The 26,671-nt window shown below is 49.2% G+C and overlaps 1 protein-coding gene across 7 annotated transcripts in view; it reads right to left on the reverse strand.

Annotated features, from left to right (window-relative positions):
- The window catches only part of LOC130363088 (calpain-8-like), a 92,711-nt gene that overhangs the window by 53,616 nt on the left and 12,424 nt on the right, over positions 1 to 26,671 (reverse strand). For 3 of the 7 annotated variants that reach the window (XM_056568429.1, XM_056568435.1, XM_056568434.1), the window contains exon 2: positions 4,129 to 4,416. In XM_056568429.1, coding sequence (XP_056424404.1) covers positions 4,129 to 4,365 — 237 coding nt within the window. In that variant the 5' untranslated portion in view covers positions 4,366 to 4,416. Of the gene's footprint in view, positions 1 to 4,128; positions 4,566 to 26,671 lie in introns of all 7 variants that reach the window. The other 4 variants (XM_056568432.1, XM_056568433.1, XM_056568431.1 and 1 more) reach the window with 2 other exon arrangements.

Here is a 26,671-nt window from a genome sequence, read left to right on the forward strand (position 1 = left end):
TCCCCCTGAAGGGATAGGAATGAGGTGGCAGAGGTGGTTAACTTTTGGTTTCCCCGTTCTGCCCACCCACAATAGGCGGGGCAGAACGGGGAAACCGACAAGGACCGGCGGCAGGAGATTCACTTACCCATCCAGAGGCTGCGGGCGACGGTGATCAGCGGGCGGCGATGTCATGAGGCTGGCTCCCTGGATTCTACGGAAGCTGGTGAGTTGCCTAGCAACATCTGGAGGGCTACAGTCTGTGACCACCATACAGTGGTCTCTAAACTGTAGCCCTCCAGATGTTGCAAAACTACAACTCCCTGCATGCCCAGACAGCTGTTTGGGCATGCTGGGATTTGTAGTTTTGCAACAGCTGGAGGGCTACAGTTTGGAGATTACTGTGCAGTGATCTCTGTACTGTGGCCCTCTAGATCTTGCAAAACTACAACTCCTAGCATGCCCACACAGCAGTTTTCTGTCTGGGCATGCTGGGATTTGTAGCTTTGCAACATCTGGAGGTCCACAGTTTGGAGATCACTGTGCAGTAGTCTCTAAACAGTAGCCCTCCAGAAGTTGCAAAACTTCAAATCCCAGCATGCCCAAACAGCAAACAGCTGTCTTGGCATGCTGGGAGTTGTAGTTGCGTACCTCCAGCTGTTGCATAACTACATCTCCCAGCATGCCCTTCGGTGATCAGTACATACCGGGAGTTGTAATTTTGCAACAGCTGGAGGCACACTGGTTGGAAAATACTGAGTTAGGTAACCAGTGTGCCTCCAGCTGTTGCAAAAGTACAATTACCAGCATGCACGGTCTGTCAGTACATGCTGGGAGTTGTAGTTTAGAAACAGCTGGAGGTTTGCCCCCCCCCCCCCCCCATTCACACGGGCGGGTTTACAGTAAGTTTCCTGCTTGAAGTTTGAGCTGCGGCAAATTTTTCACCGCAACGCACACTCCTAGCGGGAAACTCACTGTAAACCTCTGCCTGTGCGAATGTACCCTAAAAACACTACACTACACTAACACATAATAAAAGGTAAAACACTACATATACACCCCCTTACACTGCCCCCCCCCCCCCCCCCCAATAAAAATGAAAAACTTATTGTATGGCAGTGTTTCCAAAACGGAGCCTCCAGCTGTTGCAAAACAACAACTCCCAGCATTTCTGGACAGCCACTGACTGTCCAGTCATGCTGGGAGTTTAGCAACAGCTGGAGGCACCCTGTTTGGGAATCACTGGCGTAGAATACCCCTATGTCCCCCCCCCTATGCAATCCCTAATATAGTCCTCAAATGCGCATGGCGCTCTCTCACTTCAGAGCCCTGTCGTATTTCAAGTAAACAGTTTAGGGCCACATATGGGGTATCTCCGTACTCGGTAGAAATTGCACTTCAAATTTTGGGGGCTTTTTCTCCTTTTACCCCTTATGAAAAGGAAAAGTTGGGGGCTACACCAGCCTGTTAATGTAAAAAAAAAAATTTTTGCACTAACATGCTGGTGTTGCCCCATACTTTTTATTTTCACAAGCGGTAAAAGCAAAAAAAAGACCCCCAAAATTAGTAACGCAATTTCTTCTGAGTACGGAAATACCCCATATGTGGGCGTAAAATGCTCGGCGGGAGCACAACAAGGCTCAGGAGTGAGAGAGCGCCATGTACATTTGAGGCCTAAATTGTTGATTTGCACAGGGGTGGCTGATTTTACAGACATACCCACATGTGACCCCATTTTGGAAACTACACCCCTCACGGAACGTGACAAGGGGTATAGTGAGCCTTCACACCCCACAGGTGTTTGATGAATTTTCATTAAAGTTGGATGGGAAAATGAAAAAAAAAATGTTTTCACATAAATGCTGGTGTTACCATACATTTTTCATTTTCACAAGGGAAAATAGGAAAAAAAAGTCCCCCCAAAATTTGTAACCCCATTTCTTCTGAGTAAGAACATACCCCATATGTGGATGTAAAGTGCTCTGCTGGCTAACTACAATGCTCAGAAGAGAAGGAGTGCCATTGGGATTTTGAAGCGAAAATTTGTCCGGAATTGAAGGCCACGTATGTTTACAAAGCCCCCATGGTACCAGAACAATGGACCCCCCCATATGTGACCCTATTTTGGAAACTACATCCCTCATGTAATGTAATAAGGGGTACAGTGAGCATTTACGCCCCACAGGTGTCTGACAGATTTTTTGGAACAGTGGGCACACTGTTCCAACGATCTATGAAACGCCAGTGGGGTGTAAATACTCACTACACCCCTTATTTCTGTGAGGGGTGTAGTTTCCAAAATGGGGTCACATGTGGGGGAGTCCACTGTTCTGGCACCACAAGGGGCTTTGTAAATGCACATGGCCCCCGACTTCCATTCCAAATTATCTCTCTAAAAGCTCAATGACGCTCCTCCTCTTCTGAGCATTGTAATGCCCCAGCAGAGCACTTAATGTCCACACATGGGGTGTTTCCATACTCAGAAGAAATGGGGTTACACATTTTGGGGGTCATTTTCTACTATTACCCCTTGTAAAAATGTAAAATTTGGGGAAAAAACAGCATTTTAGTGTTTTTTCATTTACACATCACACTTTAACAAAAAGTCGTCAAACACCTGTGGGGTGTTAAGGCTCCCTGTACCCCTTGTTACATTCCTTAAGGGGTGTGGTTTCCAAAATGGTATGCCATGTGGTTTTTTTTTTTTTTTTGCTGTTCTGGCACCACAGGGGCTTCCTAAATGCGACATGCCCCCCAAAAACCATTTCAGCTAAATTTGCTTTCCAAAAGCCAATGGTGACTCCTCTTCTGAGCATTATAGTTCGCCCTAACATGGGGTATTTCCATACTCAGAAGAGATGGGGTTACAAATTTTGGGGGGCATTTTCTCCCATTACCCTTTGTAAAAATGGTAAATTTGGGGGAAAAACTGCACTTTGGTGAAAAAAAAATGTTTTTTTCATTTACACATCCGAATTTAACGAAAAGTCGTCAAACACCTGTGGGGTGTTAAGGCTAACTGGACCCCTTGTTACATGCCTTGAGGGGTGTAGTTTCCAAAATGGTATGCCATGTGGGGTTTTCTGCTGTTCTGGCACCATAGGGGCTTCCTAAATGTGACATGCCCCCCAAAAACCATTTCAGCAAAATTCACTCTCTAAAATCCCATTGTTGCTCCTTCCCTTCTGAGCCCTCTACTGTGCCCGTCAAACACTTGACATACACATATGAGGTATTTCCTTACTCGAGAGAAATTGGGTAACAAATTTTGGGGGGCTTTTTCTTCTTTTACTAATTGTAAAAATTCAAAAACTGGGTCTACAAGAACATGCGAGTGTAAAAAATGAAGATTTTGAATTCTCTCCTTTACTTTGCTGCTATTCCTGTGAAACACCTAAAGGGTTAACACACTCACTGAATGTCATTTTGGATGCTTTGAGGGATGCAGTTTTTATAATGGGGTCATTTATGGGGTATTTCTAATATGAAGGCCCTTAAAATCCACTTCAAAAGTGAACTGGTCCCTGAAAAATTCCGATTTTGAAAATTTTGTGAAAAATTTGAAAATTGCTGCTGAACTTTGAAGCCCCCTGATGTCTTCCAAAAGTAAAAACATGTCAACTTTATGATGAAAATATAAAGTAGACATATTGTATATGTGAATCAAAATATAATTTATTTAGAATATCCATTTTCCTTATAAGCAGAGAGCTTCAAAGTTTAAAAAATGCAACATTTTCAATTTTTTCCACAAATTTTTGAATTTTTCACCAAGAAATGATGCAAGTATCGACAAAATTTTACCACTAATGTAAAGTAGAACATGTCACGAAAAAAACTATTTCAGAATCAGAATGAAAGGTAAAAGCATCCCAGAGTTATTAATGTTTAAAGTGACAGTGGTCAGATGTTCAAAAAATGGCCGGGTCCTTAAGGTATAAATGGGCTGGGTCCTTAAGGGGTTAAAAATTAAATAAGTGATCAGATTGGTTGCTATGGGCAACTGGGCAACTTTTCCTCTCGATGGGTTTTGATATATCTCCCACAATATGTCTATGAAAAGTTCTATAAAACAGAATAAAACATAAGAAGACATCAAGTACAGAAGTATGTAGGAAAGTATCATATCTCTATAAAACGTTTCCTCACCGAGGGTCTTTTCCAGACAAGCCCTTGAACTTTCTCGGAGTTGGGACCCAGATCTTTGACTCCAAGAGACGACTGAGCAGCAGGAAACGTGGGGTCTTCAAATAAGGTCTTAGAGGCCAAACACTGCGCCCGCAGAGCCTCAAAGTCTTGGTTTAGGTATTTCCTTGGGTTCTCGTTGGTCCCAATACCCAATGTGTTGGCTCTATCCCTGGCCAGCTTAGAAGCTATTCCGGCCATAGTGTCTGCTTCTGTGTGTCAGGGCTGAAGGAAGTGTCATAGTGAGAAGCCCTAAGGGTTTATATATATATATATAGTAAACCAGGAGTGAGGAAATACACAAAGACATCTGGGAGGAGACAGATAACAGCTGGAGGAATTCACCAAGATCATCACTATAGGGTGTGGAATTGTTGTCACCAGCCGGAGGGGTCGGGTCACTAAGATAATAAACAAAAGGCAAAGAGACGCAGCAGTCTATGGAGACTTATTATCAGCCAATGACAGGAGAGATTTTTATATTGTAGACAAGAGCTAAGCGTTATTGCTCTTTCTTACAAGCAAATCATCACATCTGTAGAAGACGTCTAGAGCAGTGGTCTACAACCTGCGGACCTCCATATGTTGCAAAACTACAACTCCCAGCATGCCCGGACAGCCATTGGCTGTCCGGGCATGCTAGGAGTTGTAGTTTTGCAACATCTGGAGGTTCGCAGGTTGGAGACCACTGGTCTAGAGGATGTAAAGTCTCAGATCAAATGATGGAACAACCATAAAACTGAACAGTTTGTAGGTACTAATTATTACTGATAATAACAGGGGGCATATGTAAATGGGGACCCATAGGCTGGTTCATGTCACCATACAATCTCCAGGACAGGAGGACACATCTGTCACGATTCGGCTTACAGGTAGTGGATCCTCTGTGTCAGAGAGGGATTGGCGTGGACCGTGCTGGTGGACCGGTTCTAAGAGGCTACTGGTGTTCACCAGAGCCCGCCGCAAAGCGGGATGGTCTTGCTGCGGCAGTAGCAACCAGGTCGTATCCACTAGCAATGGCTCAACCTCGCTGACTGCTGAGAAGGCGTGGGACAGAAGGACTAGGCAGAGGCAAGGTCAGACGTAGCAGAAGGTCGGGGCAGGCGGCAAGGTTCGTAGTCAAGATGGATAGCAGGAGTTCAGGTAACACAGGCTTTGGACAACACTAAACGCTTTCACTGGCACAAGGCAACAAGATCCGGCAAGGGAGTGCAGGGGAAGTGATGTGATATAGCCAGGGAGCAGGTGGAAGCCAATTAAGCTAATTGGGCCAGGCACCAATCATTGGTGCACTGGCCCTTTAAGTCTCAGAGAGCTGGCGCACGCGCGCCCTAGAGAGCGGAGCCGCGCGCGCCAGCACATGACAGCAGGGGACCGGGACGGGTAAGTGACTTGGGATGCGATTCGCGAGCGGGCGCGTCCCGCTGTGCGAATCGCATCCCCGACGGCCATATCAGTGCAGCGCTACCGGTCAGTGGGACCGACCGGGGCGCTGCAGGGAGAGAGACGCCGTGAGCGCTCCGGGGAGGAGCAGGGACCCGGAGCGCTCGGCGTAACAGTACCTCCCCCCTTAGGTCTCCCCCTTTTTTTGTCCGACAACTGCTTTACCTGGGACGAGGACACCGGGAAAGAATGGAGGGTTTCCTCAACTGCAGGCAGTACAGCAGGAGTGGGAATGGGGAGGGAGGGCAGAGGGTGAAGCTTGGCACGGGGCAGGGTGACACCAGGACGGGGGCCATGAGGAGGCACTGAGGCTTGCCTGACGGGACTGGGAGGGGGGGAGAGGCATTTCTTGTGGCAAGCAGAGTCCCAGTTCTTGATCTCCCCGGTGGTCCAGTCAAGGGTGGGAGAATGAAGCTGGAGCCATGGCAGACCGAGGAGGACCTCAGAGGTGCAGTTGGGGAGGACGAAAAATTCAATCCTTTCGTGGTGGGGTTCAATGCACATTAAGAGGGGTTTTGTGCGGTAACGCACGGTGCAATCCAATCTAACTCCGTTGACCGCGGAAATGTAGAGCGGCTTGACGAGACGGGTCACCGGGATGCAGAACTTATTCACCAAAGACTCCAAAATGAAATTCCCAGAGGCACCAGAGTCCAAGCAGGCCACGGCTGAGAGGGAGGAATTGGCTGAAGGAGAAATCCGCACGGGCACCGTGAGACGTGGAGAAGCAGACTTTGAACCAAGAGACGCCACACCCACGTGAGCTGGGTGTGTGCGTGCGTTTCCCAGACGTGGAGGACGAATAGGGCAATCCACCAAGAAATGCTCGGTACTGGCACAGTACAGACAAAGATTTTCTTCCCTACGGCGATTCCTCTCTTCCTGGGTCAGGCGAGACCGATCCACTTGCATGGCCTCCTCGGCGGGAGGCCCAGGCGTAGATTGCAAAGGATGCTGTGGGAGAGGTGCCCAGAGATCTAAGTCTTTTTCCTGGCGGAGCTCCTGATGTCTCTCAGAAAAACGCATGTCAATGCGGGTGGCCAAATGGATAAGTTCTTGCAGGTTGGCAGGAATCTCTCGTGCGGCCAGCACATCCTTGATGCTACTGGATAGGCCTTTTTTAAAGGTCGCGCAGAGAGCCTCGTTATTCCATGATAATTCGGAAGCAAGAGTACGAAATTGGATGGCGTACTCGCCCACTGAAGAATTACCCTGGACCAGGTTCAGCAGGGCAGTCTCGGCAGAAGAAGCTCGGGCTGGTTCCTCGAAGACACTACGGACTTCAGCGAAGAAGGACTGGACTGTGGCTGTGGCAGGATCATTGCGGTCCCAGAGCGGTGTGGCCCAAGACAAGGCCTTTCCTGAAAGAAGGCTCACTACGAACGCCACCTTAGACCGTTCTGTAGGAAACAAGTCCGACAACATCTCCATATGCAGGGAACATTGAGACAGAAATCCACGGCAGAGTCTAGAGTCCCCATCAAATTTGTCCGGCAGGGACAAGCGGAGGCTAGGAGCGGCCACTCGCTGCGGAGGAGGTGCAGGAGCTGGCGGAGGAGATGGTTGCTGCTGTAGCAGAGGCAGAAGTTGCTGTAACGTGGCGGTCAACTGCGACAGCTGCTGTCCTTGTTGGGCAATTTGCTGCGATTGCTGAGCGACCACCGTGGTAAGGTCAGCGAGACTTGGCAGCGGCACTTCAGCGGGATCCATGGCCGGATCTACTGTCACGATTCGGCTTACAGGTAGTGGATCCTCTGTGTCAGCGAGGGATTGGCGTGGACCGTGCTGGTGGACCGGTTCTAAGAGGCTACTGGTGTTCACCAGAGCCCGCCGCAAAGCGGGATGGTCTTGCTGCGGCAGTAGCAACGGCTCAACCTCGCTGACTGCTGAGAAGGCGTGGGACAGAAGGACTAGGCAGAGGCAAGGTCAGACGTAGCAGAAGGTCGGGGCAGGCGGCAAGGTTCGTAGTCAAGATGGATAGCAGGAGTTCAGGTAACACAGGCTTTGGACAACACTAAACGCTTTCACTGGCACAAGGCAACAAGATCCGGCAAGGGAGTGCAGGGGAAGTGATGTGATATAGCCAGGGAGCAGGTGGAAGCCAATTAAGCTAATTGGGCCAGGCACCAATACGCCGTGAGCGCTCCGGGGAGGAGCAGGGACCCGGAGCGCTCGGCGTAACAACATCCTTGTAGGATAAGCTTCTCATGACCCATTACACCCCAGAGCTGTACTCACTATTCTGCTGGTGGGGTCACTGTGTACATACATTATATTACTTATCCTGTACTGATCCTGAGTTATATCCTGTATTATACCCCAGAGCTATACTCACTATTCTGCTGGTGAGGTCACTGTGTACATACATTACATTACTTATCCTGTACTGATCCTGAGTTATATCCTGTATTATATCCCAGAGCTGTACTCACTATTCTGCTGGTGAGGTCACTGTGTACATACGTTACATTACTTATCCTGTACTGATCCTGAGTTATATCCTGTATTATACTCCAGAGCTGTACTCACTATTCTGCTGGTGAGGTCACTGCGTACATACATTACTGTTACGCCTAGCGCTCCGGGTCCCCGCTCCTCCCCGGAGCGCTCACGGCGTCTTTCTCCCCGCAGCGCCCCGGTCAGTCCCGCTGACCGGGAGCGCTGCACTGTCATGGCCGTCGGGGATGCGATTCGCACAGCGGGACGCGCCCGCTCGCGAATCGCATCCCAGGTCACTTACCCGTCCCGGTCCCCTGCTGTCATGTGCTGGCGCGCGCGGCTCCGCTCTCTAGGGCGCGCGCGCGCCAGCTCTCTGAGACTTAAAGGGCCAGTGCACCAATGATTGGTGCCTGGCCCAATTAGCTTTATTGGCTTCCACCTGCTCCCAGACTATATCTGATCTCTGCCCCTGCACTCCCCTGCCGGATCTTGTTGCCTTAGTGCCTAGAGAAAGCATTTACTGTGTTTGTCCATATTGTGTACTTGACCTCCTGCTATTGCCATATTGACTACGATTCTTGCTGCCTGCCCCGACCTTCTGCTACGTCCGACCTTGCTCTTGTCTACTCCCTTGTACCGCGCCTATCTTCAGCAGTCAGAGAGGTTGAGCCGTTGCTAGTGGATACGACCTGGTTGCTACCGCCGCTGCAAGACCATCCCGCTTTGCGGCGGGCTCTGGTGAAAACCAGTAGCAGCTTAGAACCGGTCCACTAGCACGGTCCACGCCTATCCCTCTCTGGCACAGAGGATCCACCTCCAGCCTGCCGAATCGTGACAATTACATTACTTATCCTGTACTGATCCTGAGTTATATCCTGTATTATACTCCAGCGCTGTACTCACTATTCTGCTGGTGAGGTCACTGTGTACATACATTACATTACTTATCCTGAGTTATATCCTGTATTATACTCCAGAGTTGTACTCACTATTCTGCTGGTGAGGTCACTGTGTACATACATTACATTACTGATCATGTACTGATCCTGAGTGATATCCTGTTTTATACTCCAGAGCTGTACTCACTATTCTGCTGGTGAGGTCACTGTGTATATACATTACATTACTTATCCTGTACTGATCCTGAGTTATATCCTGTATTATACTCACTATTCTGCTGGTGAGGTCACTGTGTACATACATTACTTAACTTATCCTGTACTGATCCTGAGTTATATATCAGACAGGAGGGGCTCATATCTTATGCATTAATCCTTCTTTATTAATGCCCATAGCAGAATTTTTTATCTTCATATTTGATAAAATTCAAAAAGAAAAACTTTCCAACGCCTTTAAAGACTACAACTCCCAACAGTCCCTGTAATCTCAATAGCCACACCCAGTCCAGTGGCTCATATATAAGGGACTGTCCGAGAGTGATTCCTCCTCTTTCTTTCTGCTCATAGCAGAACATTCTATACAGATAAGTGCTTCTTATTGTATTATTCTACTGTGAGAGTATATTGATATTGGTACATATATGTATAAGGTTTTTTACCTTATATCTTAGTTGTACTGCGATTCATTTGTACTTCTATTCCTAAATATTTCTATTCTATTCTGTTTTCTCCTAGTACCGGATCGTTCTGGTGCTGGAGATTCTGGACCTAGTTTCATTCTCCTCCCGCTTCCTTCTCCTCCCCCCCCCTTTTTCTTCCTTGTCGGTCGCCATATTACCTGTGCCGCCATCTTCTGGTTTAATCTTCTTCTTCCCCACGTCGTTTTCGCGCGCGGGGGCTAGGGTTGGGTCCTCCGACGCATAAGCCGCTTCCTCTTTCGCGGCCTGTGCTCGGAGGAGGGGCGGGACTTGCTTGTGTCATCAAGGGACGCTCCAGCGGCCTACAATCACGGCTCTGAGGGACGTAGTCTCGTGAGACTTCGTTCCTGAGAGCAGAGGCTCTTGGACTCCCCTCCCACCGCAGTGCCAGTGCAGCGCTTGCGGTGTAGAGGACGGAGCCTGTGGTTAAGAGAGTAAGACTATAGTTATACTAGCATCTATTATATTACTATTCCCCTGACTGTAGTTTTCATTGCCCACACACAATTCCTAGTCTGTCGTCAGCCTTTATCCCATTCATGGCTGAGGAACCTACCTCTGCTCCCCCTAAAGGGGACGGGTTCTCTCTGGATTCGGCGCAATTTATGAATGCTAGCCAGATCCAGGACCTTATTAATAAATTGGTCCAGGCGGCTCTGGCCTCGGCCATGGCTCCTTCTGGGTCTCAACCATCAGTATCCTTTTTGTCAGCCCCGCCACCTGAAGGTGTCGAACCGCCAAGTAAGAAAAGCAAGGCTTCCCACAAACGGAAGCACACCTTGGCACCATCCGACTCCCCGGCAGGGGAAGCCAATAATATGCTCCAGGCAGCTCCTACCTCGGTCTGCCAACCCCAGCATCCCTCAGACTCCACTCGACCCCTGGGCCTCAGGGAGTTACAAACGAAGAGGCAAAGGTCCGCTAGACGATCCAAACCCAACTCATTCGTGGATTCCTCAGATGAGGATTCGTCTGTTCATTCCGATGAGTCTGACGACCAAGAGTCTGAATCCCTTCATGAGGATGCTGGGGATACTGTTACGCCTAGCGCTCCGGGTCCCCGCTCCTCCCCGGAGCGCTCACGGCGCCTTTCTCCCTGCAGCTCCCCGGTCAGCGCTGACCGGGAGCGCTGCCCTGTCATGGCCGTTGGGGATGCGATTCGCACAGCGGGACGCGCCCGCTCGCGAATCGCATCCCAGGTCACTTACCCGTTCCCGTCTCCTGCGGTCATGTGCTGGCGCGCGCGGCTCCGCTCTCTAGGGCGCGCGCGCGCCAGCTCCCTGAGACTTAAAGGGCCAGTGCACCAATGATTGGTGCCTGGCCCAATTAGCTTAATTGGTTCCCATCTGTTTCCTGGCTATATCTAGTCTACTCCCTTGCACTTCCTTGCCGGATCTTGTTGCCCTAGAGCCTAGTGAAAGCGTTTTTGTGTGTTTATACCCTGTGTACCAGAACTTTGCTATCTCCCCTGACTACGAACCTTGCCGCCTGCCCCCGACCTTCTGCTACGTCCGACTTTGCTTCTGCCTACTCCCTTGTACCTCGCCTATCTTCAGCAGCCAGAGAGGTGAGCCGTTGCTAGTGGATACGACCTGGTCACTACCGCCGCAGCAAGACCATCCCGCTTTGCGGCGGGCTCTGGTGAAAACCTGTAGTGTCTTAGAACCGGTCCACTAGCACGGTCCTCGCTATCCCTCTCTGGCACAGAGGATCCACCTCCTGCCAGCCGGCATCGTGACAGTAGATCCGGCCATGGATCCCGCTGAAGTTCCTCTGCCTGTTGTCGCCGACCTCCCCACACTGGTCGCCCAGCAAGCCCGACAGATTGCCCAACAAGATCACCAGCTGTCGTACTTGACCACCATGACTCAGCAACTCCAGTCTCAGCTACAGCAGATTCAGTCTCAGCTACAGCAGCAGCAACCATCTCCTCCGCCAGCTCCTGCACCTCTTCCGCAGCGAGTGGCCACTCCTAGCCTCCGCCTGTCTTTGCCGGACAAATTTAATGGGGACTCTAAGTTTTGCCGTGGCTTTCTTTCCCAATGTTCCCTGCATCTGGAGATGATGTCGGATCAGTTTCCTACTGAAAGGTCTAAGGTGGCTTTCGTAGTCAGCCTTCTGTCTGGAAAAGCCCTGTCATGGGCCACACCGCTCTGGGACCGTGATGACCCCGTCACTGCCTCTGTACACTCCTTCTTCTCGGAAATTCGAAGTGTCTTTGAGGAACCTGCCCGAGCCTCTTCTGCTGAGACTGCCCTGCTGAACCTGGTCCAGGGTAATTCCTCCGTTGGCGAGTACGCCATACAATTCCGTACTCTTGCTTCTGAACTTTCCTGGAATAATGAGGCTCTCTGCGCGACCTTTAAAAAAGGCCTATCCAGCAACATTAAAGATGTTCTGGCCGCACGAGAGACTCCTGCTAGCCTGCATGAACTCATTCATCTAGCCACTCGCATTGACATGCGTTTTTCTGAGAGGCATCAAGAGCTCCGCCAGGAAAAAGACTTAGATCTCTGGCCACCTCTCCCACAGTCTCCACTGCAATCTGCGCCTAGGCCTCCCGCCGAGGAGGCCATGCAAGTGGATCGGTCTCGCCTGACCCTGGAAGAGAGGAATCGCCGTAAGGAAGAGAATCTTTGTTTGTACTGTGCCAGTACTGAACATTTTCTGGTGGATTGCCCAATCCGTCCTCCACGTCTGGGAAACGCACGCTCACACTCAGCTCTCGTGGGTGTGGCGTCTCTTGATGCCAAGTCGGCTTCTCCACGTCTCACGGTACCTGTTCGGATTTCCACTTCAGCCAGCTCTCCCCTCTCAGCCGTGGCCTGTCTGGACTCTGGAGCTTCTGGGAATTTTATTCGGGAGTCCTTTGTGAATAAATTCCATATTCCGGTGACCCGTCTTGTCAAGCCACTCCGCATCTCCGCGGTCAACGGAGCCAGGTTGGACTGTACCATACGTTTCCGCACGGAGCCCCTTCTTATGAGCATCGGATCTCATCACGAGAGGATTGAACTTTTGGTCCTCCCCAATTGCACCTCGGAAATTCTCCTTGGACTTCCCTGGCTTCAACTTCATTCCCCAACCCTGGATTGGTCCACTGGGGAGATCAAGAGTTGGGGGTCCTCTTGTGCCAAGAACTGTCTAAAACCGGTTCCCAGTAACCCTTGCCGTAACTCTGTGGTTCCTCCTGTATCCGGTCCCCCTAAGGTCATTAAGGACTCTGCCTGCCACAGGAAATGCCCTTCCCCCCCTCCCAGGCAAGCTTCTGTGTCCCCTCATGGCCCTCGTCCTGGTGTCACACTGCCCCGTGCCAGGTCTCGCCCTCTGCCCTCTCTCCCCATTCCTACTCCTGCGGTTCTGCCTGCCGTTGAGGAATCCCTCCTTCCTTTCCCGGTGTCCTCATCCCAGGGGAGGCAGTTACCCGATAAAGAGAAGGGGAGACCTAAGGGGGGGGGTACTGTTACGCCTAGCGCTCCGGGTCCCCGCTCCTCCCCGGAGCGCTCACGGCGCCTTTCTCCCTGCAGCTCCCCGGTCAGCGCTGACCGGGAGCGCTGCCCTGTCATGGCCGTTGGGGATGCGATTCGCACAGCGGGACGCGCCCGCTCGCGAATCGCATCCCAGGTCACTTACCCGTTCCCGTCTCCTGCGGTCATGTGCTGGCGCGCGCGGCTCCGCTCTCTAGGGCGCGCGCGCGCCAGCTCCCTGAGACTTAAAGGGCCAGTGCACCAATGATTGGTGCCTGGCCCAATTAGCTTAATTGGTTCCCATCTGTTTCCTGGCTATATCTAGTCTACTCCCTTGCACTTCCTTGCCGGATCTTGTTGCCCTAGAGCCTAGTGAAAGCGTTTTTGTGTGTTTATACCCTGTGTACCAGAACTTTGCTATCTCCCCTGACTACGAACCTTGCCGCCTGCCCCCGACCTTCTGCTACGTCCGACTTTGCTTCTGCCTACTCCCTTGTACCTCGCCTATCTTCAGCAGCCAGAGAGGTGAGCCGTTGCTAGTGGATACGACCTGGTCACTACCGCCGCAGCAAGACCATCCCGCTTTGCGGCGGGCTCTGGTGAAAACCTGTAGTGTCTTAGAACCGGTCCACTAGCACGGTCCTCGCTATCCCTCTCTGGCACAGAGGATCCACCTCCTGCCAGCCGGCATCGTGACAGATACGGTGTGCGACACTGACGCCAACCCTGCTACGCAGGATGAGATTATCATAGACTCCCTAGGTGAACCGTTCTTTCACCCTGACGTGATCTCCCATCCGAGATCTGGGGATTGGACTCCACTGCCTCAGGTATCTGAGTACGTGGAATTCTGGACACGTAAGTCCTTAGATAGGAAGAGCTGTAACAAATTAAGGGCAGAGTGCCCTAGGCCCTTTAAACCCCACATGGTGGTTGCTACCCCTGAAGTGGACCCGATATTATCTAAATACCTTATGAAATTGGGTAAATTCCCCAAAAAAGGGATTGAGTGCTCCTTTCAGACCATCCAGGAGCGTATTCTGGATTTGATCGGTCCACTCACAAAAATACTAAACTTGTCAGAACAAGCGGCCGTGACGGATCAGCCTGTTGATCTCCGTCAGCTATGCGGATGGGCCCAGAGGGCTATTTGTCTAGCGGGCAGTGCCAACACCACCTGCTCGGTGGAGAGACGGCGTTCAATCCTTATGCGCCTTGACCCGCAATTGTCCCACTTGGCCGATTCCGAGCCTGGTCCGTCAGCAGAAGGGTTGCTGTTCGGTGATGGTTTGATGAAAGATATCAATAAGTTTGTCGGGCTCTTTACAAGATTGGATAAAGCCCAGACTTCACTAAAAAAGCCAGGGGCCAGTAAAATTTTTCCCCGGGCCGGCAGAAGCAGAGGCCGATCTGCCGGCCGCTCCTCATCCTATAGGCCACAGGGCAGACCCTCTGCTCAATTCCAATACCCTCAGGCTCCTCCCTCCTACACCATGCCAGTGGCGCAACCAGCGCCGTTTTTCCCACCGCATGGCAGACCCTGGCGCGGACGTGGCGGACGTGGCTATCCCCGATTCCGGCCTCCTACCGGTGAGTATACCCTACATTCCACATTCTCACATACCACTGGGGGCCTGAGGTATTTTACCCACGCTTGGTCTGCGATTATGGCAGACGCGTGGATCCTAAACACGATAGCGGGGTTTCTCATAGAGCTACAATCCCTACCGTTTCTGGGCATGATACCGCCCCCTATCCGATTTTCAGACCAAAACGTTGCTCTCATAGACAACGAGATACGGGATCTCCCGTCCAAGCAGGCAGTTCTAGAGGTCGATCCGTTTTCCCCAGGATTCGTGAGCAACCTTTTCTTACGAGTCGTCAAGGATGGGGAGCTCGGTCCGGAGTGTCCTCCACAGGAGGGACATGGTCCGTCACAGAAGACTCCTTACATATCAATGCCTTGGAACTTCTGGCGGCATTTTTCGCCGTCAGGAGTTTCATTCCACATGCGTCCAATTGCTGTGTATTATTGCGCATGGACAATGTGTCGGCGGTTCAGTACGTCAACCGCTTGGGGGGCACCAGGTCCAGAATCCTTGCGGATCTCGCGAAAGATTTCTGGCACTTCTGCCTGGCCCGCAACATTATTCCGATAGCGGAGTACATTCCAGGGGTCTCCAATACGGTGGCCAATTGGAATTTCCGCTATCTCCTCGATTCCAGCGATTGGCGTCTGGATCGTTCAGTTTTCCTGCGGTTGAGGCAGCTATGGGGTCCGTTGTCTGTGGACCTCTTCGCTTCTCGCCTCAACCATCAACTACCTCGCTTTTTCAGCTGGAGGCCGGATCCAGAGGCGTTTGCGGTAGACGCTCTCCGCCAAATTTGGCCGAGGGGAACGCACTATGCGTTTCCCCCGTTCCAGTGATCTCCAGGGTTCTCCTACACATTGCGAACCTGAGAACGACGGTTGTGCTGATCACGCCCTGGTGGCCGACACAACCGTGGTTTCTTCTCCTCCTGGGGATGGCCGTGGATTATCCCAGACTGATTCCCCAGTTTCCACAGCTCCTCACCAATCCGACCAAGGGTCTTCACCCTCTGGTAGTGGAGGGGAACCTACCTCTCCTAGCGTGTTTGGTTTTGGGGTCCTGGACGCGGATAACGACCTTTCAGAATCGGCTAGGGATCTCCTCGCCTTGGCCTTGGCCCTTGGGACTAGATCGGCATATCGATCAGCCTGGAGACTCTGGGTTCGTTGGTGTGATCAACGACAAGTTGATCCCGTACATGCGCCTGTGTCGGTAGTAGTGAACTACTTGGCTGATTCTTTTGAATCTGGCAAATCTTTTAGTTCCATCAATGTGTACCGGTCGGCTATTTCGGCTTACCATTGTCCAGTGGACTCTTTGCCGGTGGGCAAACATCCGCTCGTCTGTAGGCTTTTGCGAGGCATTAAATTTACAGGCATACGAATCGCAAACTGCCGACTTGCGCTCTCCGGATTTTTCTCAACTCCTTGTCTTCTACGTCAGACCTCACTATCCGGTTACTTCTGCTACACTGGCGCATTGGGTTCGTTCTGCCATGGAGATGGCGGGTATAGACATTTCCCTGTTTGGAGCTCATTCCTCCAGGGGAGTTATGGCTACTAAGGTAGTCACTTCAGAGGGTTCCCTGTCTGATCTTTTAATGGTGGCCGATTGGTCTTCTGAGACCACCTTTCGCCATTTTTACTTCAGACCGGAGGAACATGTCTCCATGTCGGTCTTATGATGGGATGTCAGGTAAGCTTGTGTATACATGTATCATTGCTAGATTATTAGCTTTGAACTTGCATAAGATATGAGCCTCCTGTCTGATATATAAATCTAGATTTTCCCAGCTTGTGACGGAAAATATAAGTTATATGAAGACAGGAGGCGAGTATCTTCCCTCTCGACCCAACCCTATTACGAGTATTTTGCTCTCTTCTCAGGTTACTGAACGGCGATGGTGGGTCCCTATTGGCGGCTAACATGTGCGTACAGATGTTCGAGTTCCTCAGTCCCCATTGGGACGAAGTTGGTTTCCTGACATCCCCATTGGGATGATGTTGATGATACTGTTCCAGGTTCCAGATCTGGAGTCAGAGGGTTGCGGGCCGGCTGGCCGAAGATCCGGGTTGCAGTGCTGCAGTCTGGATGGCGGTTCCAGTATGGCTGGTTTTCGCATCAAGAAAGAGGAGGAATCACTCTCTGACAGTCCCTTATATATGAGCCACTGGACTGGGTGTGGCTATCGAGATTACAGGGACTGTTGGGAGTTGTAGTCTTTAAAGGCTTTGGAAAGTTTTTCTATTTGAATTTTATTAAAAATGAAGATAAAAAATTCTGCTATTGGACATTAATAAAGAAGGATTAATGCATAAGATACTCGCCTCCTGTCTACATATAACTTATATTTTCCGTCACAAGCTAGGAAAATCTAGATTTATATCCTGTATTATACTCCAGAGCTGTACTCACTATTCTGCTGGTGAGGTCACTGTGTACATACATTACTTATCCTGTACTGATCCTGAGTTATATCCTGTATTATACTCCAGAGCTGCACTCACTATTCTGCTGGTGAGGTCACTGTGTACATACATTACATTACTTATCCTGTACTGATCCTTAGTTATATCCTGTATTATACTCCAGAGCTGTACTCACTATTCTGCTGGTGAGGTCACTGTGTACATACATTACATTACTTATTCTGTACTGATCCTGAGTTATATCCTGTATTATACTCCAGAGCTGTACTCACTATTCTGCTGGTGGAATCACTGTATATTATGTATTACTAAAACCGTAATTATCCTGTAGTAACAAACTGTAGTTCTTTTATTGAAAAAATAATAAAACATAAAAAACATTTTACCGTATATACTCGAGTATAAGCCGACCCGAGTATAAGCCGAGACCCCTAATTTCAACCCAAAATCCCAGGAAAAGTTATTGACTCGAGTATAAGCCTAGGGTGGGAAATACCTCATCCCCCCCTGTCATCATCCAGACCCGTCATTAACATCCTCATCATCATCCCCTTGTCATCATCCCACACATCCCCCCTTCATCATCCCCTTATCATCCCACACATCCCCCCTTCATCATCCCCTTATCATCCCACACATCCCCCCTTCATCATCCCCTTATCATCCCACACATCCCCCCTTCATCATCCCCTTGTCATCATCCCACACATCCCCCCTTCATCATCCCCTTATCATCCCACACATCCCCCCTTCATCATCCCCTTGTCATCATTCCACACATCCCCCCTTCATCATCCCCTTATCATCCCACACATCCCCCTTCATCATCCCCTTATCATCCCGCACATCCCCCCTTCATCATCCCCTTATCATCCCACACATCCCCCCTTCATCATCCCCTTATCATCCCACACATCCCCCCTTCATCATCCCCACCCCCCTTCATCATCCCCACACCCCCCCCTTCATCATCCTCTTCTCATCATTCGCCCTCAGTGGTCTTCAACCTGCGGACCTCCAGAGGTTTCAAAACTACAACTCCCAGCAAGCCCGGGCAGCCATCGGCTGTCCGGGCTTGCTGGGAGTTGTAGTTTTGAAACCTCCGGAGGTCCGCAGGTTGAAGACCACTGCGGCCTTCAACATCATCCAGCCCCCTCTCTCACCCCCTTTAGTACTCACCTCCGCTCGGCGCTGGTCCGGTCCTGCAGGGCTGTCCGGAGAGGAGGTGGTCCGGTGAGGAGGTGGTCCGGGCTGCTATCTTCACCGGGGGCGCCTCTTCTCCGCGCTTCCGGCCCGGAATAGAGGCGTTGCCTTAACAATGACGCAGAAGTACGTTGGCAATGAACGCACCTCTGCGTCGTTGTCACGGCAACGTGACTATTCTGAGGCCGGGCCCGAAGCGCTTAGAAGAGGCCTCCCCGGTGAAGATAGCAGCCCGGAACCACTATCCCACCGGACCACCTCCTCTCCCGACAGCCCTGCAGGACCGGACCAGCGCCGAGCGGAGGTGAGTACTCAGAACTAAAGGGGGTGAGAGGGGGCTGGATGATGTTGAAGGCCGCAGTGGTCTTCAACCTGCGGACCTCCGGAGGTTTCAAAACTACAACTCCCAGCAAGCCCGGACAGCCGATGGCTGCCCGGGCTTGCTGGGAGTTGTAGTTTTGAAACCTCTGGAGGTCCGCAGGTTGAAGACCACTGCGGGTGGGGGAGTTCACTCGAGTATAAGCCGAGGGGGGGTGTTTTCAGCACGAAAAATCGTGCTGAAAAACTCGGCCTATACTCGAGTATATACGGTATGTATCATAATAATACAAATAACATATAGCTGTGCAATATATAAAGTGGGGATCATAAGTTTGGGCACCACAGGTAAAAATTTGTATTAATGTGCATAAAGAAGCCAAGGAAAGATGGAAAAATCTCCAAAAGTAATCAAATTACAGATTAGACATTCTTATAATATGTCAACAAAAGATAGATTTTATTTCCATCATTTACACTTTCAAAATAACAGAAAACTAAAAAATGACATCTGCAAAAGTTTGGGTACCCTGCAGAGTTAATATCTTGTACTGCCCCCTTTGCAAAGCTGAGACCTGCCAGTGTCATAGATTGTTCTCAATCATCATCTGGGAAGACCAGGTGATGTCAATCTCAAAGGTTTTAAATGCCCAGACTCATCTGACCTTGCCCCAACAATCAGCACCATGGGTTCTTCTAAGCAGTTGTCTAGAAATCTGAAACTGGAAATAGTTGACGTTCACACAGCTGGAGAAGGCTATGAGAAGATAGCAAAACGTTTTCAGATGACAATATCCTCTGTTCGGAATGTAATTAAGAAATGGCAGTCATCAGGAATAGTTGAAGTTAAAGAATGATCTGGTAGACCAAGAAAAATATCGGACAGAACAGCTCGCAGGATTGTGAGAAAAACTATTCAAAACCCACGTTTGACTGCACAATCCCTCCAGAAAGATCTGGCAGAAACTGGAGTTGTGGTACACTATTCCACTATAAAGAGATACTTGTACAAATATGGTCTTCATGAAAGAGTCATCAGAAGAAAACCTCTTCTACGTTCTCACCCAAAAAAATCAGCGCTTGAAATTTGCAAATGAACATATAGAAAAGCCTGATGCATTTTGGAAACAAGTTCTGTTGACCGATGAGGTTAAAATTGAACTTTTTTGCCAGAATGAGCAAAGGTACGTTTGGAGAAGAAGGGGAACAGAATTTAATGAAAAGAACCTCTGTCCAACTGTTAAGGATGGGGGTGGATCAATCATGCTTTGGGGTTGTATTGCAGCCAGTGGCACAGGGAACATCTCACGAGTAAAAGGAAAAATGGATTCAATAAAATTTCAGCAAATTTTGGATGCTAACTTGATGCCATCTGTGAAAAAGCTGAAGTTAAAGAGAGGATGGCTTCTACAAATGGATAAGAGGGGACATGTATCAAAGATTTTACCCCTGTTTTGTGTGTATTTTTTTGCGCAAAATTTAGCGCAAGCCCTTTTTTTTGCGCATTTTTTTGCGCACGTTTTGGTAGAGCATGTCCTCCAGATGTGGCTGAATCAGGGAACCTTGGAGTGACATATATAGTACACATGGATTTATTACCTGCGTTCTTTTCCTTTGCACCAAAAATTTTGACGCACGTGCGTCTTTTTCCCCGCAAATATAAGCCAACTTTAACTGCACGTAGCAATCCTTTCTATTTCTGAAGGAAAGTTCTACTATGGAACCACCAGAATGTTTTTACTCTCAATTCCTCATTTGGTTTGCTTTATATTGCTTTTTACTCCTTGGTTATTCCAAAGCACTTTTAAAATAATTTGCATATAGAATATTTGTTTCCAGTTCAGTTATTCATTAGATCACTTGTATATTGGTATTGTTATTTTATGATCCAACAATTTAATACATTTACATAGGAAATGTTTGATAACTTATCATTGAACAAGCTCCGTCACATTAAATAGCTTTGTAATCCACTTAACACTGTAGATCATTCTCCTTTTATTTTTACAATTTACTGCTTTCCGTTATACTTTTCCCCAGCGCCCGGTAAGATGTTGGCTATCACTGATATCCAGCCATCTTACCATGTGACCACGGGGGGTTTCATCCCCTCCCCTCCCCCCCCCAGCGATCACTGCTATCAGCTGGTCAAATCTGACTAGCTGATAGCAGTGTTTCGCTATGAGAATACTTAGCAGCGCGGTGTGTGAGTCCAGATCACGGGGATCGGGACACACACCGCTCTGCTAAGTGTCCCTTACCCGTCCCCCGGCGTCACTTACCCGGCCATGCGATGTCCTGAGCAGTCCCGGTGCGAGCGGCGTCCTCCAGGCCGTCCCGGGGGTGGTGCGTCCCCGCGGTGAGTTTGCAGTAGCAGGGCGGCATCTTCATTGGCAGCAGTGAGATCGCCATAAAACGATCTCACTGCTGCCTCTGGGAGTTTCAAAACTGCAACTCCCAGCATGCCCAGACAACCTTTGGCTTTCTGGGCATGCTGGGAGTTGTAGTTTTGCAACATCTGGAGGGCCACAGTTTGGAGACCACTGTATAATGGTCTCCAATCTGTGCTCTTCCAGATGTTCCAAAATTACAAATCTCAGCATGCTCAGTCTGTCCAGGCATGCTGGGAGTTGTAGTTCTGTAACATCTGGAAGACCACAGATTGGAGACCATTATACAGTGGTCTACAAACTGTGGACCTCCAGCTGTTGCAAAACTACAACTCCCAGCATGCCCAGACTGCCCAAGCATACTGGGAGTTGTAGTTCGTCAACATCTGACCCTTCAGATATTGCCGAAATACAACTTCCAGCATGTCTGGCCATGCTGGGAATTATAGTTTTGCAACAGCTGGAGGCACACTAGTTGGGAAACATTGTTCGTTTCCTAACTCTTTTTCCCAACCCGTGTGCCTCCAGCTGTGCCTCCAAACTATAACGCCCAGCATGCACTGACAGACCATGCATGCTGGGAATTGAAGTTGTGCAACAGCTGGAGGCACACTGGTTTGGAAACACTAAGTTAAGTAAAAAACTTTCAAGTGTTTTGCAACCAGTGTGCCTTCAGCTGTTGCATAACTACAAGTTCCAGCATGTCCTTCTGCTGTCACTGCATGCTGAGATTTGAAGTTTTTGCAACAGCTGAAGGCACACTGGTTGCGAAACACTGAGTCTGTTTCCGTGTTTCGCAACCAGTGTGCCTCCAGCTGTTGCAAAACTACAACTCCCAGCATGCACGGACAGCCAAAGGGCATGCTCGGAGTTGTAGTTTTGCAACAGCTGGATGTTTCCCCCCCCCCCCTCCCCCCAATGTGAATGGACAGGGTACACTCACATGGGCGGAGGTTTACAGGGAGTGCTGCAAGATTGAGATGCAGCAAACTCGCTGTGAACCTCCGTCCGTGTGATTGTACCCTAAAAACACTACACTACACTTAAATAAAATAAGTAAAAAAACACTATATATGCACATACTGCTACACAGCCCCCCTCCCCTCCCCAATAAATATGAACAACGTCTGGTACGGTACTGTTTTCAAAATGGAGCCTCCAGCTGTTGCAAAACAACAACTCCCAGTATTGCCGGACAGCCATTGACTGTCCAGGCATGTTGGGAGTTTTGCAACAGCTGGAGGCACCCTGTTTGGGAAACACTGGCATAGAATACCCCTATGTCCACCCCTATGCAAAACCCTAATTTAGGAGCCCTGTCGTATTTCAAGGCAACATTTTAGGGTCACATATGGGGTATTGCCGTACTCGGGAGAAATTGCCTTACAGATTTTGGGGGGCTTTTTCTCTTTTTACCCATTATGAAAAGGAACAGTTGGAGTCTACACCAGTATGTTAGTGTATAAAAATAAAATTATTTACACTGACATGCTGGTGTTGCCGCATACCTTACATTTTCACAAGAGGTAAATGGGAAAAAAGATCCCCATTTTTTGGGACACAATTAGTCAGAGTACGGAGATACCACATATGTGGGCGCAAAGTGCTCTGCGGGCGCACAACAAGGCCCATAAGGTAGAGTGCACCATGTACATTTGAGGTGATTTGCACAGGGGTGTCACAGATGTTAAATGAAGGATAAGGACATTGGTATAATTGATGTGTTATAATTGGGTGCAAAAAGTGGTATTATTGTCAGATTAAAACTCTACATAATGAAGAAAAAAATTCTAAAACTAATAACGAGGACACATTTACTGTTTAGGTGCAGATACACTGCAGACAAAGCTCCTACTAAATAGAGCTGCGGTGTAAATTTATGCTCTGAGGAGAAATCTAAATTTAAACGCAATTCAAGAAAGTAGCTGCACAAGAATGATAAATTTAACGCAGCTGCGCCAAATTTAGACAACAGGCAGAGGGGTAAAAAACTTCTATTATACACTGGAAATGATACATGTCCCCCAATGATCCTAAACACACCTCGAAATCCACAGGGGATTGCATCAAGAGGCGTAAACTGAAGGTTTTGTCATGGCCTTCACAATCTCCTGACCTCAACATAATTGAAAATCTATGGATAGACCTTAAAAGAGCAGTGCATGACAGACAGCCCAGAAATCTCAAAGAACTGGAAGACTTTTGTAAGGAGGAATGGGCAAAGATACCTCAAACAAGAATTGAAAGACTCTTGGCTGGCTACAAAAAGCGTTTACAAGCTGTGATACTTGCCAAAGGGGGCAGTACAAGATATTAACTCTGCAGGGTGCCCAAACTTTTGCAAACGCCATTTTTTTGTTTTCTGTTATTTTGAAAGTGTAAATGATGGAAATAAAATCTAACTTTTGTTGACATATTATAAGAATGTCTAATCTGTAATTTGATGCCTTTTGGAGATTTTTCCATCTTTCCTTGGCTTCTTTATGCACATTAATACAAATTTTTACCTGTGATGCCAAAACTTTTGATCCCCACTGTACAGAATCAGTTAATATAAGTCCATAAAGGAAGAGACTGTTCCTGCCTTATTTTCACTAAACACACCAATTTAATGACGACCCCCACAAATACAAACTACTAAAAACTATTTATTTATCTACGTTCTAATAACAACAACAATAATCATCATCATACCATAATAACCTGTGCACACTTCTATACCGAATATAACCGAACTAAAATCCCTGGTCCAGTTGTGTTTCTCTCTCACACCAAATATATCATTCAAATCAAATATATCAAATAGAATACATCAGTCTTGTCCCACAGTAACTCCCTTTTACCAAACAAATACAAACAGGTACAACAGCGGGCACAAGGGCACAACCCTGACGAACGCCAGATCCCACCTCAAAAGAGTGGCCAATCCAACCATTCACAAGTGGGAAACTCTCTGCCTCTACATATAAGGTCTCAACCACTTGGGTACAGGCACGCCCTGCACCCTGAGCCCTGAATGACCCAGGGCGTACAGGTACGCCTGTGGGAATTTCGGTCCCCGAAATCATTCAGCAGGCATCCCGTGCCAATGCCTGGGGGTGTGTCCTGACACCAACCCCAACCCCCCCCCCCCCCCCCCCCCCCCCCCATGTCGGTGATCGCTGCAAATCACCAGTCAATTCAGACCGGCAATTTGCGGTGATTCCGTGTCATATGGGTCTCCGGTGACCCGTAAAATAAAGGGGGATCGGGGCTGTCCAAGGTACCCCCATTCCCCCTGAAGGGATAGGAGTGAGGTGGCAGGGGTGCCACCCCTCCTATCCCTGCTATTGGTCAGTCAGACCAATAGCAGATCGGGGCGGGGGCGTTAACTTTCAGTTCCCCCGCTCTGCCCACACACAGTAGTCTGGGCAGAGCGGGGGAACTGTGCTGGGACCGGCGCCGAAGGTCCCTTACAGGCGGCGATCCTCCTCTGTGCGGCGTCGGCCGGCGATCTTCTGTGTGCTGCGGCGATCCTGCTATTGCCAGGTGAGTTATTGCCTAGAAACATCTGGGGGGCCACTGTTTACAGTGGTCTCTTAGCTGTAGCCCTCCAGATGTTGCGAAACTGCAACTCCCAGCATGCCCAGACAGCCGTTTCCTGCTTGGGCATGCTGGGATTTGTAGTTTTGCAAGATTTAGAGGGGTAAAGTTTGGAGATCACTGTGCAGTCGTCTCTAAACTGTGACCCTCTAGATCTTGCAAAACTACAACTCCCAGCACGCCCACACAGCAGTTTGCTGTCTGGGCATGCTGGGAATTGTAGTTTTGCAACATCTGGAGGGCCACAGTTTGGAGATCACTGTGCGGTGGTCTCTAAATCGTGGCTCTCTAAATCTTGAAAAACTACAACTCCCAGCATGCACGAACAGCAAACAGAGGAATCTCTCCTCAACTTTGCAGAGAGATTAAATACGGTACACCCGACAATTAAATTTATGATACACATAAAATACAATTTCTCGATGTTGAAGTCAGTAAAAAAAAATATAATAAATTTTGATACCACACTATTGGTTAAAAGTACTGACAAAAATAGTATGTTGCATAAAAACAGTTTTCACAATCCTAATATTTTTCCAGGTTTACCGAATAGTCAATATATCAGAGCGAAGAGAATAATTAATAAGAAGGAATAATCTGAAAAAAATAAAAATATTGGGGGAGATTTATCAAAACCTGTGCAGAGGAAGAGTGGTGCAGTTGCCCATAGCAACCAATCAGATTGCTTCTTTCATTTTCCACAGGCCTCTTTAGAGGCCTGTGGAAAATGAAAGAAGCAATCTGATTGGTTGCTATGGGCAACTGCACCACTCTTCCTCTGCACAGGTTTTGAGAAATCTCCCCCATTATCACTGAAAAGTTTGAAAATAGAGGAGACTCTAAAAAAGAACTAGAGAGAATAGAACAGGAGGGGGCACTTGTGGATAGAACTGATTTACTAAAGAAAAAACAAAGAAAAAAATTGAAAGAGTAACGTACGTTAGCACTTATGACAGGCATACAAATTTACAAATTTAATTAAAAAGACAGTGAATAAATATTAGGGTTTAATTAAATCAGACCCCAAATATGGTAATATATTTAAAGGGGTACTCCACCCCTAGACATCTTATCCCCTATCCAAAGGATAGGGAATAAGATGTCTGATGGCGGGGGTCCCGCCGCTGGGGACCCCCACATTCTACCATGCGGCAGCCACCTGTAACGGCTGCCGGAACCGCTGGAGGCCCTCAGGCTAATACCATCCCGACCACGAGAACGGAAGATCGTGACGTCACCACTCCGCCCCCGTGTGGCGTCACACCCGCCTCCTCAATGCAAGTCTATGGGAGGGGGCGTGACAGCTGTCACGCCCCCTCCCATAGACTTGCATTGAGGGGGCGGGTGTGACGTCACACGGGGGCGGAGTGGTGACGTCACGATCTTCCGTTCAATGCAGCTGTCACGCCCCCTCCCATAGACTTGCATTGAGGGGGCGGGTGTGATAGGGAATAAGATGTCTGATGGCGGGGGTCCTACCGCTGGGGACCCCCACATTCTACCATGCGGCACCCACCTGTAGCGGCTTTCGGAACCGCTGGAGGCCCTTAGGCTAATACCATCCCGACCACGAGAACGGAAGATCGTGATGTCACTACTCCGCCCCCGTGTGATGTCACACCCGCCTCCTCAATGCAAGTCTATGGGAGGGGGCGTGACAGCTGTCACGCCCCCTCCCATAGACTTGCATTGAGGCAGCGGGTGTGACGTCACACGGGGGCGGAGTGGTGATGTCACGATCTTCCGTTCAATGCAGCTGTCACGCCCCCTCCCATAGACTTGCATTGAGGGGGCGGGTGTGATGTCACACGGGGGCGGAGTGGTGACGTCACGATCTTCCGTTCAATGCAGCTGTCATGCCCCCTCCCATAAACTTGCATTGAGGGGGCGGGTGTGACGTCACACGGGGGCGGAGTGGTGACGTCACGATCTTCCGTTCAATGCAGCTGTCACGCCCCCTCCCATAGACTTGCATTGAGGGGGCGGGTGTGACGTCACACGGGGGCGGAGTGGTGACGTCACGATCTTCCGTTCAATGCAGCTGTCA

Source organism: Hyla sarda, chromosome 3 (genome assembly GCF_029499605.1).
Source record: "Hyla sarda isolate aHylSar1 chromosome 3, aHylSar1.hap1, whole genome shotgun sequence".
NCBI classification, from domain to species: Eukaryota; Metazoa; Chordata; class Amphibia; order Anura; family Hylidae; genus Hyla; species Hyla sarda.